Genomic DNA, 15,831 nt, shown 5'->3' on the forward strand with positions numbered 1-15,831 from the left:
GTAACACAGGGACAAAAATTAAAAACAAAAAGTCTTGAACAGAAACTGTGTCACCACCTATATGAACTTACCAGAGTAATTTATAACCAAGGCTTTTTCAAACACTGATGGGGAATATTGAGGGTTTGCCAATGTGGTGTGAAGGAAAAGTTTAAAGTTTGGATCATAATTCACTTCCTTGTCACCTAGCACAATGACTGTTCTGCCTTCAGATACCACAACATTTCTTTCCAGGACATTTATAATTATTGGATCGATGTCTTCATTCACATCTTGAAGGAGGAATGGATATCCATACTTGATAGAAAGCTCCAGCTGTTTCAGGAAGTCTGGGTCATTTAAAGATGAGACCTGACAGGAAACGCAGATCACAATAAACTTATCTAAAGGCCGTGTCATATAGCCAGTAAGTACAATTTGTGCATATGGCATAGATGAAAATTGGTCATACGTGAATATACGTGGAGAAAGTGAGAAAAGTTGAGTCTTTACGTGAAAATTTAACAGATGTGTCATGACTGAACCACAACAAAACCACGAAAGAATTACGAATAAACCAATTAAAAACATGTAAATCAACGTAGAACATGATTGTGCATGATTATGGCAGTGTTTTTAGATGCAATCACTTAGTGATTCGTGTGTGAATTACGTAATTTGAAAGTGATATGTGCGGCGTAGTCCGTTAGACATACTGTCATGGTTTGGATTTCTTTGTGTTGGTTTTTGCTTTACATCTTGTTTCTGTCATGTTTTAGTTCTGTTTCCTGTTTTATTTTGAAAGGTTTCCTGTTTTGTCATGTTTTTGAGTTTTACTTCCCTGGTCCCAATCTCTCCTGATCATGTTCACCTGTATCTTGTCAGTCCTGTCTGTATATAAGTCTTGTCTCTGCCTTCCTCTTGTGAATGTCCATAAATGTCTCTTCCCTGACTCCCTTCTGCCATGTGTTCATGTTATGCCCACAGTGAGTTTAGTTTTGTTTTCCTGCTCTGCAGCACTTTTTGTTAGTTGAATGAACCCCATGCCCCGGAACCGTCTCTGCATTTTGGGTCCTTGCTGCTCACCAGCCCTCCTTACATGACACATACATGGAATGGTTGTGGAAAGCAACAAATTTGTGTATGAATCTCACAAAAATCATGCACAATTGTGTAAGATTTTCGTACTAACTGCAAATAAACTATGAAATGTGTAAACTGCGTAATTCTCAACGGATCACAAATTTTGTAGAGCTCAAAACCAAATTCACGTTAATACCTGTCGCCCGAAACCTTCAACGGACATCTGTGCACATCGACAAATGACAAACGGAAGAAACACTTAGGAATTACATGTATCACGCATGTCTCGAAACGAAAGACAGAAATTTCATTTGTGGAAAATGCCCAAAATGTACGTAGTGGCTGTGTGACACGGCCTCTAACAGAGCAAAGAGTCATCTGAAGTTACACTGATCAAAAAATGTTTTGCACCTTTAGATTATTGTCTTTTTCCTTATTTTTAATCCAGTTGAGGGCCTGCTGTTGGGGATCAATACACAATGGAAATCGACTCCCTTTGGTTGTTAGGATCCCATTCTGCACTGACTGCTCATCTGGAGGCAAACCCTCTGAGCCCCATCTGTCACAAGAGCATTATTTATCACCACAGCTGTTCAGACAAAAAAAATGACTTCATAAAAAACAAACAGCTGATGTTGCATTGTGAGTTATGACTGCTTAAAAAGGTTTAAACCCCTTGAGGGCCCATTGATGCAAATGTACATCAAACCAATTCTCCTCCAAACTTACATTAATTCAACTTCTACTTGGAAATGAATTCAGGTGAAAATATTGCGAGCACATGTTGCTCACCTGCTGATTTCTAATTGATTCGTCAGAAAGTTTTCTATTTTAAATGGCTGACTCAGAGGGATTCCTTTCTGCTTTACATCTTGAGTCCATTTGTCGTATACCATGTTGTTCCTGAAGTCCCAGTTGAAGGCCCCAGCATAACTTAGAAAAGCAGCTGCTATCAAACAGTCACCCAGGAGACATTCGTGTTGCTGTTTCAACTCTTCCAAATCTTTTGTCCATCTAAATTGACCAGAAAAGAAAGGTTAGTGCCAGAAAGATTGAGTTGGATTTGAGCCCTGCAGCTGCATGCATTCACTGTTTGGGAAGCCCACCGTTCCCTTTCAGAGGTCAGGCCAAGGACCAGTTTGTCAGCAGCTGTCAGCCTCCTCTCCATGAGCTTTGCCTCATCCAGTTGCAGCTCCTTCTCTAAATTAGCATCTTCATACTTCTCTTTCAGAGAACTTGCCTCTTTCTGCATGTTATTAAGGTCGTTTTTGATGCACTCTAGTTCCGCTTTACTCTGAAGGAACTCCTTTTCTAGACGTTTCACCTTAAAATAAACAAAAGAAAATCTGTCATTTGTGAATTTGTAATGCACAGCATTCTCTTAGCAGTAGTAAAAGAAAAAATACCTGATCTTTTTTTGGTTGAACTTCTTTAGCAATATCCCAGTAACTCATGAATGACTCGACAAACTTAAGGATTCCTGAGCCAGCCTTACTGATTGATTGCATTTCCTCAACACTGGTCTGAAGATTTTTCAGGAAATCTACATAGAATAAATTAACAGGATTCAGTCAAAGTTGTAAAAAGCACGAAAAATATCATTTAAAATCATTTCTTTGCTCATTTTTAATCAGTTTAGGAAAATTACCTTTGATGGTTGAGATGTGAGAATTACTTATAGAATCACAATCCATTTGCATGAGAGAGTGCAGAAAACCAGCCTCTGACATCATCTTCTTGGCTGTTAACCAGTTTAATTCCTTTTTTCCACGTAAAACAAGGATGCACTCACAAACCACCTGCACTTGTTTGGGTGGTTTGGCAAACGATCTGAAAGATGAGCGGAAAAAGAAGGACTGGTGAGTTGGGTTTGTAACCATCATATTTTCTGCACTATAAAAAACGGCATTGTGCCTCATAGTCTAGAGCGCCTCATATGGATTAAATTTGGGTTGTGTTTAATGATGTAGAAGACATTTTGAGAGGTACACGGTCATCTATGAAAAGGTCAGTCTGTGTTTTTTGCGAGTACCAAACAAAGTTGGATGTTATGGTTAAGGTTAGCTACTAAAGTGGCTAACATGTAGTGGTGTTAGACTCTGGTTTTTTTTAGGTGTTGCAAACAAGGTTGGGACTTAAACATGGCTAACGTGTAGCGTGTTAGGAACAAGTTCTATAGCTGCTATAAACACAGTTAATAAAGTGACTGACTGACGGATGGACTTATCTGACTCCTTTGTCTCGGTTAGTGGGCTTTATAGTTTGGTGCATCTTAGTTAGGACATACGTCTGAAATAGACCATTTCTTGATGGTGCATCTTATAATGCGGTGCGGTGCGTTCCATATAGTGGAAAATATGGTAAAATTGGTTTCAGTGATTTAGCGATATTACAAAAGAGCAATAAGTATAATCCATCCTGTTTTATAGTGTGGATAATGCATCTCTGCATCGATGCATGAGATTTGGTATTATAAACTAATTTCTTTTCAAGTTTGTTCATTAGACATCCAAAATCGCACTTTAGTCAAGAGATTCTGGTAAACGAGTCACTTAAACACTTCCCAAATTAAATCGTTAGCATTTTTTCCCCCAAGAGTACAAAACATCTTTTTCAAATATTCAACACCAGAAAAGATTTTTCAAAAGTTTGTTCCCTGCCGGTTGTTCCCCGGCAGGGAACAACCGGCGGTTGTTCCCTGCCGGTTCCCGTGTGGTGTTGGGGGGAATCCGGCTGCCGCTGCTGGTGCGGTGGGGGTCTTGGGGTGGGGATGGCTGGGCACTCTCCCTCCTTCTTTTCACGTTCCACCATCCATTTTAGAAGAACATAAACACTCACCTGAGCACAGGTGTCAGCTCAACAGACTGAATGACTGAAATATTTCACACTAGTTGGTTTTAAGGCATAAGTATGCGTGTGAACACTATCTGTTTTGTGTACATGTCGACAGGTGGACATTTTTGCAACTAACAGGTGTGTTTATAACATTTGAGTGTGTGTGTGGACAGGCTCCGCCCCCTTTTTTTTTTTTTGCTTTTTTTTTTTACATTTGAACCTTACCATAATGATTAACAACCAGTAAACTTGTTGCTTTATGCTGCTTCATGGTCTTATCCCCCTTCCCCTCCTATTATCACCCCCTACCCCCCCTCTCTCTAACGTCCCTCTTTCTTCTTCCCCTCTTTCCTTTTCCGTCCGGTCCAACACCAAAGATTTTCAGACATGTTTGAAATTAATAAAGTTTGGCCTCAATTACAAAAGGGGTTTATTCAGACATACCTTTGGTTTGTCTGAAGATTAATAACCCCTCTTGTTAAAGTAAAATATGTCCAACCCAAGAGGCCCTCAGCTCTCATCTGTCTGCCTAGCTGTTGGACAGGACAAGTTAAAAAAAAAAAAAAATAAAAATAAAAAAAATAAGGTGTGTATCAGATGCCTTTTGTATCTGACCATCATTGCAAGTCATTTTGAAAACAAAACCTTTGGAGGTGGGAGATTACAGGATATTACAGGAGATTACCGAATCTCGACAATGTCAGTTGCATCCAGCTCTTCCAGGGCTTTGCGGGCTTCCTTTAATGTTGGCAGAGCCTCAGCCAGGGAACAATCAGCTTCTTTTCTCTCAGCAATTATGACCTTGTTTTGTTCCTCCAGCTCTTTGGCTTTATTTTCGACCTGAATCTTTTTGTCTTTGACTGAAACAAAACATTTAACAGGTCATTATTGGTTTTTAACAACTATTACTAGTTCAAGGATTCCCACTTACTGACCTATGGTTTGGTTTTTGTCAATTTCTTCCAGAAAAGCTGTGCAAGTTGCAGTTTTTTTGGCAAGAACCACCTTCTGATCTGCCAGTTTAAGATTCAGTTCATCTATCTGCTCTCTGGCCTCCCTCAGTCTGTTCAGACTGCCCTCTAAGCACTTGCACTGAGCTGGAACACAAAGTATGTGAAGTCACTGATATAGAAATGTGACATAATCATGTGAAAAGCTGGACGTTTTACAAAACAAAAGATCTGGATATAAATGGTTAAAAAAAAAAACACAAACCGAGGACGTGCTCGTTCTTCTCCTCCAGGAGCGTAGAATAGGAACTGATGAAATCCAAAAAGCTCTTAGAAGTTGCATAGTTACATCGTTGGTGTTTGAGCAAGAGCTGCTTGCTGAAGTCACAAAGAGAGGCATGGACCATGCATATGTGGTCTATAACAGCTCCAAAATGGGCCTTAGGAATGGTTGGATTTTCATCTGCAAGGTCATAATATTAGTAATAATTATATTACTTGGAATCATTGACTGTAAATGAGAACTGGACTGAGCGAGTGTGACTTCAACCATAAAAAAATTACTTCTGGCTCCAACCAAATGAAGTTAATCCAGCCACCATTTTTGCTCAATATGGACGGCGCCATGTTGGAGCCAGACGATGTCGGTAAGCAGTGATTGATCCAAGTCAGACTGAATCATGGTTTTCATGGCAACCACTCTCACCAATCAGGAGCGAGGTTGTTGGAAGTCCACACCCCTTCCACTTCAAAACAGCTTCGGAAAATCTGTCACTCAAACATTTTGAATGTTGGACATGGGGGCCAGAAGACACCACCCACTTTCATTGAGGTACACTATATTACCAGAAGTGTTCCCTCACCCACCCAAATGACCAGAATCAGTTGTTTTCATCACTTGGTCTGGCCACAGGTGTATAAAATCAACCACTCAGGCATGCAGAGTGTTTTCACAAACATTTGTAAAAAAAGAATGGGTTGCTCTCAGGAGCTCAGTGAATTCTAACCTGTGAAACAAATATATTAGTGAAATTTCTTCGCTCCTAAATATTCTTCAGTCAACTGTCAGCTCTATCATAACAGCAACTCAGCCACCAAGTGGTAGACTACGTGAACTGATGGAGAGGGCTCAGCGGATGCTGGAGAGCATAATGCAAAGAGGTCGCCAACTTTCTGCTCAGTCAATTGCTACAGAGCTCCGAACATCATTTGATCATCATTAGTCCAAGTACAGAACGCAGAGAGCTTCATGGAATGGGTTTCCGTTGGTGAGCAGCTGCATCCAAGCTACACATCACCAAGTGTATTGTAAAACGTCAGATACGGTGGTGTAAAGCTCTGCCACCACGGGACTGTAGAGCAGTGGAGACGCCTTCTCTGGAGTGATGAATCACGCTTTTCCATCTGGAAATCTGATGGACGAGTCTGGGTTTGGAGATGGTCAGGAGAACGGTACATCTGGGACTGCATTTTGCAGAGTGTGAAATTTGGTGGAGGAGGAATTATGGTGTGGGCTTGTTTTTCAGGACTTGGCCCCTTTGTTCCAGTGAAAGGAACTCTGAATGCTTCAGGATACCAAAACATTTTGGACAATTCCAAGATCCCAACCTTGTGGGAACAGTTTGGAGCGGGCCCTTCCTCTTCCAACATGACTGTACACCATGCAGAGCACAAAGCAAGGTCCATAAAGACATGAATGACAGAGTCTGCTGTGGATGAACTTGACTGGCCTGCACAGAGTCCTGACCTGAACCTAATAGAAAACCTTTGGGATGAATTAAGAGTGGAGACTGAGATTCAGGCCTTCTCCACCGACATCAGTGTGTGACCTCACCAAAGCGCTTTTAGAAGAATGGTCAAAAATTCCTATAAACACTCCTCAACCTTGTGGACAACCATCCAAGAAAAGTTGAAGCTGTAAAAGCTGCAAAAGGTGGACCCACATCATATTGAACTCTATGGGTTATGAATGGCATGGCACTTTAGTTCACATGTGAGTCATGGCAGGTGAGCCAATACTTTTGATAATATAGTGCATCTGATTGGTCAGTTTACAACTACAATAATTTGCACTACAGAAAACATCATTAGCGCACACATCTTTTAAAAAAAGGTATTTGAGCATGAATGGTTACTCTGACTAAATAGAATAACTGTTTATTTCTCTATAGAAGGCTATGGCATTTTGGCTTCTTGGAGCCAGTGGGTACTTCCTGTTTAGGACACCAGGGGTGAGGGGTCACTTATTCCAGTTCTCTTATACAATCAATGCCTGGAATGTGAATCATTGGTAAGCAATCAGAATAATTTTTTTATCTACACATCACTAAAAACTTACCAAGAACACACTGAGCCACTGCATGCAATGCCTGTGCTGACCAGGGTAGGTACCAGTCTATGACAGTGTTGCTCATCAGCCCTGGGACAAAGGGTTATAACGTTAGTTTATTAAATACATGATAATAAAATAATGAGGTTAAAATGTGTATTTCACCTGGAAAGTTCCTACAGCGTGTCTTTAAGGCATCTCCTGTTGCAGACAGGCATAAAACAATGTGCAGATTGTTTGCACTCTTCCTGAGGAAATACTGCCACACACTCTCTTTTGAAGAGCCGGCCCCCTCTTGAAGAGCCTCACTGTTAATCTGTTTGATAATGGACTCTTTCTCATCATCTGCAAATAATGTTGGAACCATGCCTGAAATACACAGATATGATTAGAGCACTTTAGTTGCAACTTTCAGAACCGGAAGTTAAGGTTTAGCCAGGGGGATGTTTAACCTGAGATTAGCATGTTGTTAATCTGCTCCAGAAATCCTTCCTCGACAATGTGAGCATCAGTAAAAAGAAACACTGTCCTCCTGTTTTCAATGCCAAGTTTCAGGTACAGCGTTTTAAGATCATTTCTGAAGTTTAGCTCATTGTACCCTCTTCTTAGTATTATCTCAAAAACCTGTAGACACACAATCAATGATTAGAAAATAAAGTATTTTCAAAAATAATGTAACCTTAAGAACATTACTTGGTTGTTACTTCACTTTGTTAATTCAGTAATTTAATTTAAAAAAAAGACACTCCCTTTAATTCATGGAAGTGCAGACTGTTTGAAAACTGATTATGGAGGATCAATTTACAAAATGAAAGACTCCAAGTCTTTCATTTTGTAAGTAGAGCTGTAAAAGAAAAGGCCTGGAGCAAGACTTGTGAGATTTGCACCGCTTCAACATTTTGTACCAAGCATCTTCCAACTGTAGGTGGCAGACATCCACTAGTGAACAGTAGAAAAAGAAGCCCCTCCCTTCTTTTCCAGTGTGATGACCATTGACAATAATCCCATCCAAGAATGCGCCTTTAGCGCGTTGTTTCAAATGCCAGATAGAGACGTAGCATGACAGTTATGGGTCTAACAACCTCACAGTCAGCAGTGAAGGCTGCCAGCTTGGTGAGTGCCTGTGTCCAAGAACCATCGGCCCCAATGAGCAGAGCGTGTCCACGATCGCTGCGGAGGATTCGGTGAACCCTGGTCAGATGTTCCACAGCATCTTCAAACAGCACTAGCTTCAAGATGGACTTGCTCTCGTTGTATTGCTCAAGGATGTCCTGCAGTGTAAACGGCACTTAGGTAAAAATACAGCCCTGAGCTAAAGTGACAAATAGAAAACAAAATCATGTGCATTACTTGAAATATGGCTTTTGAAACATCATAGTCCCCAATGTCCTCATAGACTCTTTGCTCACACTCTTCACGGGCTGCTCTGTAGTCCCCAAAGAGAATCGGGTCGGCCAACACTGCCTCAGAATCGGTCTCAAAATACTCCTCAACCAGCTTCTTTATGTGACCATGCACCTAGTGGTAAAGAAAATGGATAAATCTGCATTCAAACTGAAAAATTAATCTGTGGGTATATCCTTGCAATCCAAAAATACATAACTCTGTCAGAAAAAAAGTTAAATGATTACCAGAGCTTTGTCCGTTTCATCAGTAAGCCTGTCGTGGAAATTTCTCAGACACTCGTTTCTCCACACGCGAACAAACTGTTCAACTGTCAAACAGCTGAAAGCAACAGAATCGAGGCAAAAGCTTTTTTAAATAAAAGAGTTCTGCTATTTAACGTTTTGATTTTTACCTGTCCGGTTTGGTGAGGGTCAGCCCACAGTAGATTCTTGACAGCTCCCTCTGACTGAAGGTGTAGTGGAACTTGGAGGGAGTGGGTGGCAGATCGGTGATGATGGTGGTGAAGAGTTTCAGAGTGCACTCGGTGATTGTCTGACACACCTCTTGTATGGCTGCCTTAAAGGGCTAAAGACATGTAAGTTGTTAAGTTTATTAAAGTTTCCTGGACCCTGGAATCTTCTGTGGGAATGGCATACTCACTCTGGTGTGGCCTTTGATAATGGAGGCATAAATTAAATGGAGAGACTCTGTTGCTGGAGGAGGGATGTTAAAAACACTGAAGAGTGAGAGGAAGCGGGGATCAACTTCATTCCTTCCACCTCCTGTCTTTCTCATGGCTGCAATGTAGCCAAGGTCTTTGATGGTCTTGAAGCTAAGTTTTTGTTTTCTGTCGTACAGGCCTCCTTGGTCTAACAGCAGTCTAAGGAGCGCAACAGGTTGTTGTGTTCCAAAATCATCCACCTGGAAAATGCATGAGAAATATTTTAAGCCTATACAATTTAAGACATCCCGAGACAAAAGAGGAAGGAGATTTGATCAAAAGGGTGGAGGAGATACCTTTGGCATGTTTATGTCGTCAAAAAAGACTAGCAGTTTTTTTCCAATGGGAGGACCATAAGTATCTTTGGTTCTTTTTTCTATATTAGCTTCAAGATTTCTCTGCAGATCCAATGAAGTTGTTTTGGATGAAAAGTTTATGGTCAGGGAAATCTGAAAGGAATATGTTAAAACGTATTAATCTCGTATTAACGCGTCAAAGGGTTTTATGAATGCAATGAAATGAATCCCTTACGCTTGAATCTGTACTTGTGTTCTTCAGGAGGTTTTGAATGATGGCTGTCTTGGAGGTGCCACATTCTCCAACTAGAAGCACTGGCCTCTTGATTTTAACCATCTGTTCCAGGATCCAGTGGGTTCTTGTCGTGTCAACAGTTGGTACTAAAACAGGAGGTAACTCAGCACTGTATTTGACCACATAAGAAGATTCAAGCTGAACTCAAGCCTTAGTCACATGTACCCATATGGGCGGTGACCCGTACAGGTGCTGGCTGCGGGTTCTTGGGTTGTCCGGGTCCGTGGTGCGTAATAGAGAGGAGCAGTCGCATATTAAGAGGAATGCAGGTGTGTCTTGTAGTAACTTTGAGACTCATACTGCCACCTAATCCAATGAAAAGCCCTAACTGGCTCATTTTATTATTATTTTATTTATTTTATCATGTTTTGTGATTTTACGCTTGATTAATGATTTATTTTAATATTCAAATTTTTCTGTTTTATTGTTTAATGCTAGTATTTGGGTCCTCCCCCTTTGGGTCGGCTGTTCTTTAGCCGCTGGGGCTCTAGATGGGGACCAGCGTCGCAGCCTAGCTGTGATGAGGCTGGGTCCCCGCCTGCGATGCTGCATTTAGCTGGCCATGCAGGTGTCCCCAAAGGTCCCAAATGCTAGCATTTAAAGTTTAAATTTTAAACCAACCAACTTTTTTACTGCTCAACATGTTTCCCATTGTCTATCTCCAAAGGAGTGGGAGGTGTGAAAGAGGATGGGGGTTGTGTGTGGGTCAGGGGGAGGGGGCTCTATTTTTATTGTCACTTCTTGTTTTCTATGATTTCTTTTGTTTGTTTTTCTCTGGTGTACAGCACTTTGTTATGTTTCATATGAAAAGTTCTATATCAATTTAGATTGACTTATTGATTATTTGACTGATTAATTGATTGCGCAGTGCACAGGATATGGGGGGTTGAAAAAAATGACAAATGTGTACAACATGCCTGCACTCACCTAATTAACCCTTACTTGTTGTATGCCTGTTCACTAAAAATTGTCACTACAACTGCCAACATGTTTGCAGACAGGCTCGGCAGGTTCACCGAATGGTCTGAACCTGTCTGACCTTGATATTTCGTTCGGACCACCCGCATACCCTGTTTGCCCATTTTTATTTGCAGATAGTCCGCATCCACCTGTAGGGGCAGATGTGACTAAGGCTTTATCATGACCCTTGACATGACTTAGTCAACAGACAAAGGGGTCACCTAAAATGTCAGCAAACTTCATTGCAGGGTTGTGAATGTATTCAGGAACCAAAGAGCTCCAGGGAACCCACTTCTCCTGTGTTTCGTCAAAATGGAAGTCGTACAGAGTTGGGAGATAATCTGAAATTCAGTCATTGTTTAATAACAACAAATGACAGAACAAGTGGCATACATTCAAACGTTGCCGGACAAACAGTCTGTTACCTGGGATCTCTCCAGGTCCAGCAGCAGCTTTCTCATCGTCCACTGTGGACAAACAGGAAAGACTCTTGACAAGTTTATCAAACTTGAGCCGACCACTCTCCACCAATGTGGCTCCAAGGGAGCAGTACAGAGCTTCCAGGAAGTAACACTCCAGGACTTCAGCGCTGCTATTCTTACTTTCAAGCAGCACATCCAGCATCAGGCACAACTGAGAGACCTGAACACAACATGAGCTCAGTAAAATCAACTTGGAATTCTATCCATTTTTATTTAAAATCTGTATCAATACAAAAAACATGTACTGCAGATATGTGAAATAGGTGAGGTGTAGTCTACCATGTTCACATCGGTCCGAGGAACAATTGTCTCACTGTTCAAAGTCACATCAATGCAGCTGGGCACATATTTCTCAAACAGTCTGTTGAGCTGCTCTTGCTCCTTAAAAAAAAGAAGTCTTATAAAATTTTAACCAGAAGGGAGTATTTTACGCATTGATTATAGTCTAATACCTTCTCATGTCTGTTTTTCATCCATCTTTGCCAGTATGGGGTATAACTCAAGTGTTTTGGGTCAATGAATACTACCGCACAACGGGAGACGGTAGCAGGGGAAGCATGCTGCAGATCTCCAACCTGCAACAGCAAAGTTCTGCAACAGGATCTGATACTTTTTGCATTTTCACATTGATCCCACCCTTTTTCTAAGAAACAAATGCATTCTGCTAAAGGCCTCTGGAACTTGGGACAAACCTCAAACAGCAGTGCGCAGTGACTCTGTAAACGGATTCGGTCTCCATTGGCTAGCGTGAGGAGCTTGTTGTCATCCAACACTGAATTCATGTTTTCCAACCATTGGGAATCCACATCTCCATCAAAAAGGATGTATCTGGGGGTCAAAATGCATGTTTTTTAAAAAGTCCCCACAGAAATTCCTCTGAAAATGTGGTGGCATCATATGGCAACAGTGATGTTCTGGTTTTTACCTTCTCTCTTTTTTGTCAGTTGACTGGTTGATCTCTCGAAAGAGTTTAGAAAAAATCCCATCAGTCCAGTCCCGAGTTTCAGGGTCAAAGGAACCATACAGTTCATCCACACTTGTGGCTTTGGGGTTCAGGGGATACAACTTGGTGCACAGTCCCAATCTGAGAAGAATACAATTTAAGAGACTTTGAGTCCACATGTGAGACGCTGGAAAGGTCAAGTAAAAACAGAAACCCACTTGGTCTGAGCTTGACACAGTGTGTTGATCACAACAGATTTCCCTCCACATGTTTGGCCCACAATCATAGTAGCTTGCTGGGTCAACATTATTTCATAGATCTGCACCACTTTATCCACCTACCAGTGAAATCAGGATATAATTTTAAAGACATGTAGACATTCAAATGCTGTAAAATATTTTTCTAACCAAAGTGTAGAAAAACTAAAACAAAAAAAAGGTTTTAAGTGTTTTTCAGGAAAAAAAAGACAATTTTTTACAACAAGAAATTATTATAAGTTAAGCCTAAATCAATACATGATGACATCATATAATATTATGAAACAGTCTTTGGGATCCATTTGACCTGGTCAGGCAGGATAGTGTAATTGCTCTTCTGCAGAATCTCTTCCACAGTCTCTCTGAAGCTAGGAAAGCCAACCCGAGAGCTGTCCAGTCCTGGGAAAATGTCCGAGATCAGTCCAAGAAACACGGGGACGTCCTCAGAGACCAACTTGGGTAAATTTATGTCCCTGAGAGCCCGCATCAGAACCACATCCTGTCGACAGAAGACACCACTTTGTTAGAATGAGGCTGGAGTAGACCTTTTTTAAAGGTCAGGTGCCAGTCATTTAGAAAAATGCGAGCCAATTTATTATAGAAATATCATACATCTAAACATGTTCTAGATACATCCTAAAAATACAGCTGATGTAAATTACCCTGGAGGCAACTCAATTGCATGGACTGGCAACTTTTAAGTTTTAATCTTAAATAGTTCCTGTTAAAGTACAAAGATTGAATTAAATCAGTGACAAAAAAATAATACATTTTTGAAGAAAATAATTCAAACAAAACCAATAACTTGTTAACCCAAAGCTGAGAAATGAAAAAATGAGTGATGGTCTTTACCTCACTGAGCTCCAGAGAGTCTCTCTTCATTTTTCCTGCCATTTTCAGGACTGACTTTTGGGAATGCAGACCAAAGTCGTAGTGAGGCTGCTTTGACAGTTGAATTCCTGCCGTCTTATACAGCACAGTCATCTTTTTCGCCAACTCCTGCAATAAAAGTAGTGAAAAAAACAATGGTATTTCAGTAAAAGAGGTTCATGTTATGTCTGATTCATCAGACACCCCTCCCTTAATAATATGATCATTTAGACTGGCAATAATATAAACGTGGACATTTGTGAGTCAATTGGTTACCTTAGCCTGTAGGAAGCCCTGTGAAAAGAGCATGATCTCACAAATCTGCTGCACATCTGGTGTGACGACCACGACAGGTCTGAAGAAGACTTTGACTGACTCTGGCAGTTCAGGACGTCTCTCATAGCTGGGATTCATAGTGATGTATATTCCCATGTGGTCATCCAAGCTAATTTGTTGACCTTCAAACTGGTGTGAAAGTAAAGGGAGGGAAATGTTCTCATCAAAGTCAGCATGTCAGACTTGCACTGCTGTTTTTACGAAATCAAACTCAAAGTAGGCTTTATGACAAGATACATTAACATGAAAACAACCTTTAAGAATCATCAGAATTACCTGAAACATTTTGAAGTGTGAAGTGAGAGCGTTTCGAATAGCCTGGATTTGGGAAGAAACCACTGACAGAACTGAGGCACCGATGCGATTGAACTCATCAAAACAACCCCAAAATCCACATTTAGCGAGACCTGAGATTATTTTACCCAAAGTCTGCACAAAGAGAAAGAGATTCACGTTTAAAGTTAATAACATCAACCAACATTAGACAAGAACATTAGAAGACACGCATTTGCTGTTTTTGTGGGTTTCTCTTACTATAGTGTCCATGTCTTCAGTGCAATGTGTAACCACACAGAACAGGCCTAAAGCTTTGGCCAGATCCTTGACGGTCTCTGTTTTTCCTGCACCTGCTGGTCCTGCAAGAGCTCCTCCCAAATACATGGAAAGAGCCTGTTTCACAAATGTAAACACCCTGTTTTAAAAACCTTCATCTGCGGTTTTCTTGTGATGTAACTTGCGTAGCTGCATAAACCTGTGTAAGTGTGAGGTAGATCCGGCTTGTCAGTGGAGTTATTGCCAGTCGGCCATTCAACCCCATGTACTCATAACCATAAGACAATGAAGTGTTGCACTGTCGCACAAACAGGCTGTCGTGCTCCTTGACCCAGTAGAACCTAAGCTGACTTTCCCACTCAAAGTCATGAACCTCTTTAATGCTGGAGGGATATGGATGAATTCATTGTGATGAAAGAATTATTGCATTTAGCAAAGAGTCATGAATGTAAGATTTATAAAAACACACAAATGACAATAATTAGCTTTACCTTCGGCCAACAAAATTGTCCACAATGTCCCTGGCATGGACGTCAGTGACAAGAACGTTACTGATCTTCAGTCTGTCACTTTCCTTTGTGGGTCGTCCAAGACACGTAACCAGCTCGTCAATCTGCCTGTGTATCTGCTCAGCATATTTCTTCAGTGCGTACTTATCTCCTTTGTTCACATTCTTAATTGCATTTTCCACCTCCCAGGTCCACCACACTCTGTTGGCAGCCAGCACCATCATGCACTGGTACGACCTTATCCAGTCCACCCTGGCAGATGTGGAAAGAGACGACTGGAAGTGAACCACAAACAGAGACCCACTTAACTGCTCTTTATGTATTCAGATACACACCTACTCCTGTCTGCACAATAATGGTAGACTGCCTCTTTGGTGATCAGTCTACTGGTCCTTTTCATCTCTTGCAGAACAGCCATTATCCAGTCTTCAACTCTTGCCTCCAGTGGGACAGGCTTTCTAAACTCCATCACTTCCCCCTCATTGGACACCATCGCTCCAACGACCGTCTGTCCACTGGAGTCAACACCCAATCTCAGGGATTCAATGTTATCATACATCTAACGCAAAAGAATGAGAGGAACAGGACATGTTTTAAAATAAACAATAACCGTTTTTCATCTTTGAAGTGAAAATGACATGGAAATTGAATGAAATTGAATTGAGTGGAATTGACTTGGATTGAGTCCATTTAAATTGATTTGGATATAACTGCTTCAGAGAATTAACTCCTTTGTCGATATATTCCTTACTGGTTCCATACCTTGATAACGTGTTCCTGAATGCAGGCGGGGTCAACACTTCCAAGAACATTGAGAAGTTCGTCATCGGAGATTAAAAAGAAGCGGGGAAATTCATTTCGCTTGGAGTCCAGGTGATTAGCAAGATTTTTCTGGATCCTTTCCAAATCGTTCCTCAACACCCAGAGGGATGATAGTCGGCCGGGAACCGTGCAGCACTTTTTAATGTTTGGTTCATTCTCTGTGCTTTTCATTATCTACAACAAGATTTAAAAACTGTTATTCTGAAAGTCAACTGAGCATGTTTTT

At 41.1% G+C, this 15,831-nt stretch overlaps 1 protein-coding gene across 1 annotated transcript in view; it reads right to left on the reverse strand.

Moving 5' to 3' along the window:
- dnah10 (dynein axonemal heavy chain 10) overlaps positions 1-15,831 on the reverse strand; it is a 32,963-nt gene that overhangs the window by 7,663 nt on the left and 9,469 nt on the right. The window contains exons 28-62 of the mRNA XM_011486028.3: positions 15,546-15,779; positions 15,119-15,342; positions 14,766-15,035; positions 14,474-14,657; positions 14,257-14,391; positions 13,999-14,151; positions 13,663-13,851; positions 13,369-13,515; positions 12,824-13,015; positions 12,478-12,596; positions 12,242-12,400; positions 12,009-12,144; positions 11,769-11,891; positions 11,596-11,697; positions 11,260-11,476; positions 11,056-11,175; positions 9,815-9,960; positions 9,580-9,732; positions 9,223-9,483; positions 8,975-9,147; positions 8,808-8,901; positions 8,527-8,694; positions 8,259-8,447; positions 7,629-7,800; positions 7,342-7,545; positions 7,186-7,266; positions 5,113-5,310; positions 4,833-4,994; positions 4,583-4,757; positions 2,711-2,892; positions 2,469-2,605; positions 2,169-2,386; positions 1,855-2,076; positions 1,474-1,621; positions 72-351 (exon numbers count right to left, since the gene is read on the reverse strand). Of these exons, the coding sequence (XP_011484330.2) occupies positions 72-351; positions 1,474-1,621; positions 1,855-2,076; positions 2,169-2,386; positions 2,469-2,605; positions 2,711-2,892; positions 4,583-4,757; positions 4,833-4,994; positions 5,113-5,310; positions 7,186-7,266; positions 7,342-7,545; positions 7,629-7,800; positions 8,259-8,447; positions 8,527-8,694; positions 8,808-8,901; positions 8,975-9,147; positions 9,223-9,483; positions 9,580-9,732; positions 9,815-9,960; positions 11,056-11,175; positions 11,260-11,476; positions 11,596-11,697; positions 11,769-11,891; positions 12,009-12,144; positions 12,242-12,400; positions 12,478-12,596; positions 12,824-13,015; positions 13,369-13,515; positions 13,663-13,851; positions 13,999-14,151; positions 14,257-14,391; positions 14,474-14,657; positions 14,766-15,035; positions 15,119-15,342; positions 15,546-15,779 (6,067 nt within the window). The remainder of the gene's footprint in view (positions 1-71; positions 352-1,473; positions 1,622-1,854; positions 2,077-2,168; positions 2,387-2,468; positions 2,606-2,710; positions 2,893-4,582; positions 4,758-4,832; positions 4,995-5,112; positions 5,311-7,185; positions 7,267-7,341; positions 7,546-7,628; positions 7,801-8,258; positions 8,448-8,526; positions 8,695-8,807; positions 8,902-8,974; positions 9,148-9,222; positions 9,484-9,579; positions 9,733-9,814; positions 9,961-11,055; positions 11,176-11,259; positions 11,477-11,595; positions 11,698-11,768; positions 11,892-12,008; positions 12,145-12,241; positions 12,401-12,477; positions 12,597-12,823; positions 13,016-13,368; positions 13,516-13,662; positions 13,852-13,998; positions 14,152-14,256; positions 14,392-14,473; positions 14,658-14,765; positions 15,036-15,118; positions 15,343-15,545; positions 15,780-15,831) is intronic.

The sequence above is a fragment of the Oryzias latipes genome, chromosome 17 (genome assembly GCF_002234675.1).
Source record: "Oryzias latipes chromosome 17, ASM223467v1".
NCBI lineage: Eukaryota > Metazoa > Chordata > Actinopteri > Beloniformes > Adrianichthyidae > Oryzias > Oryzias latipes.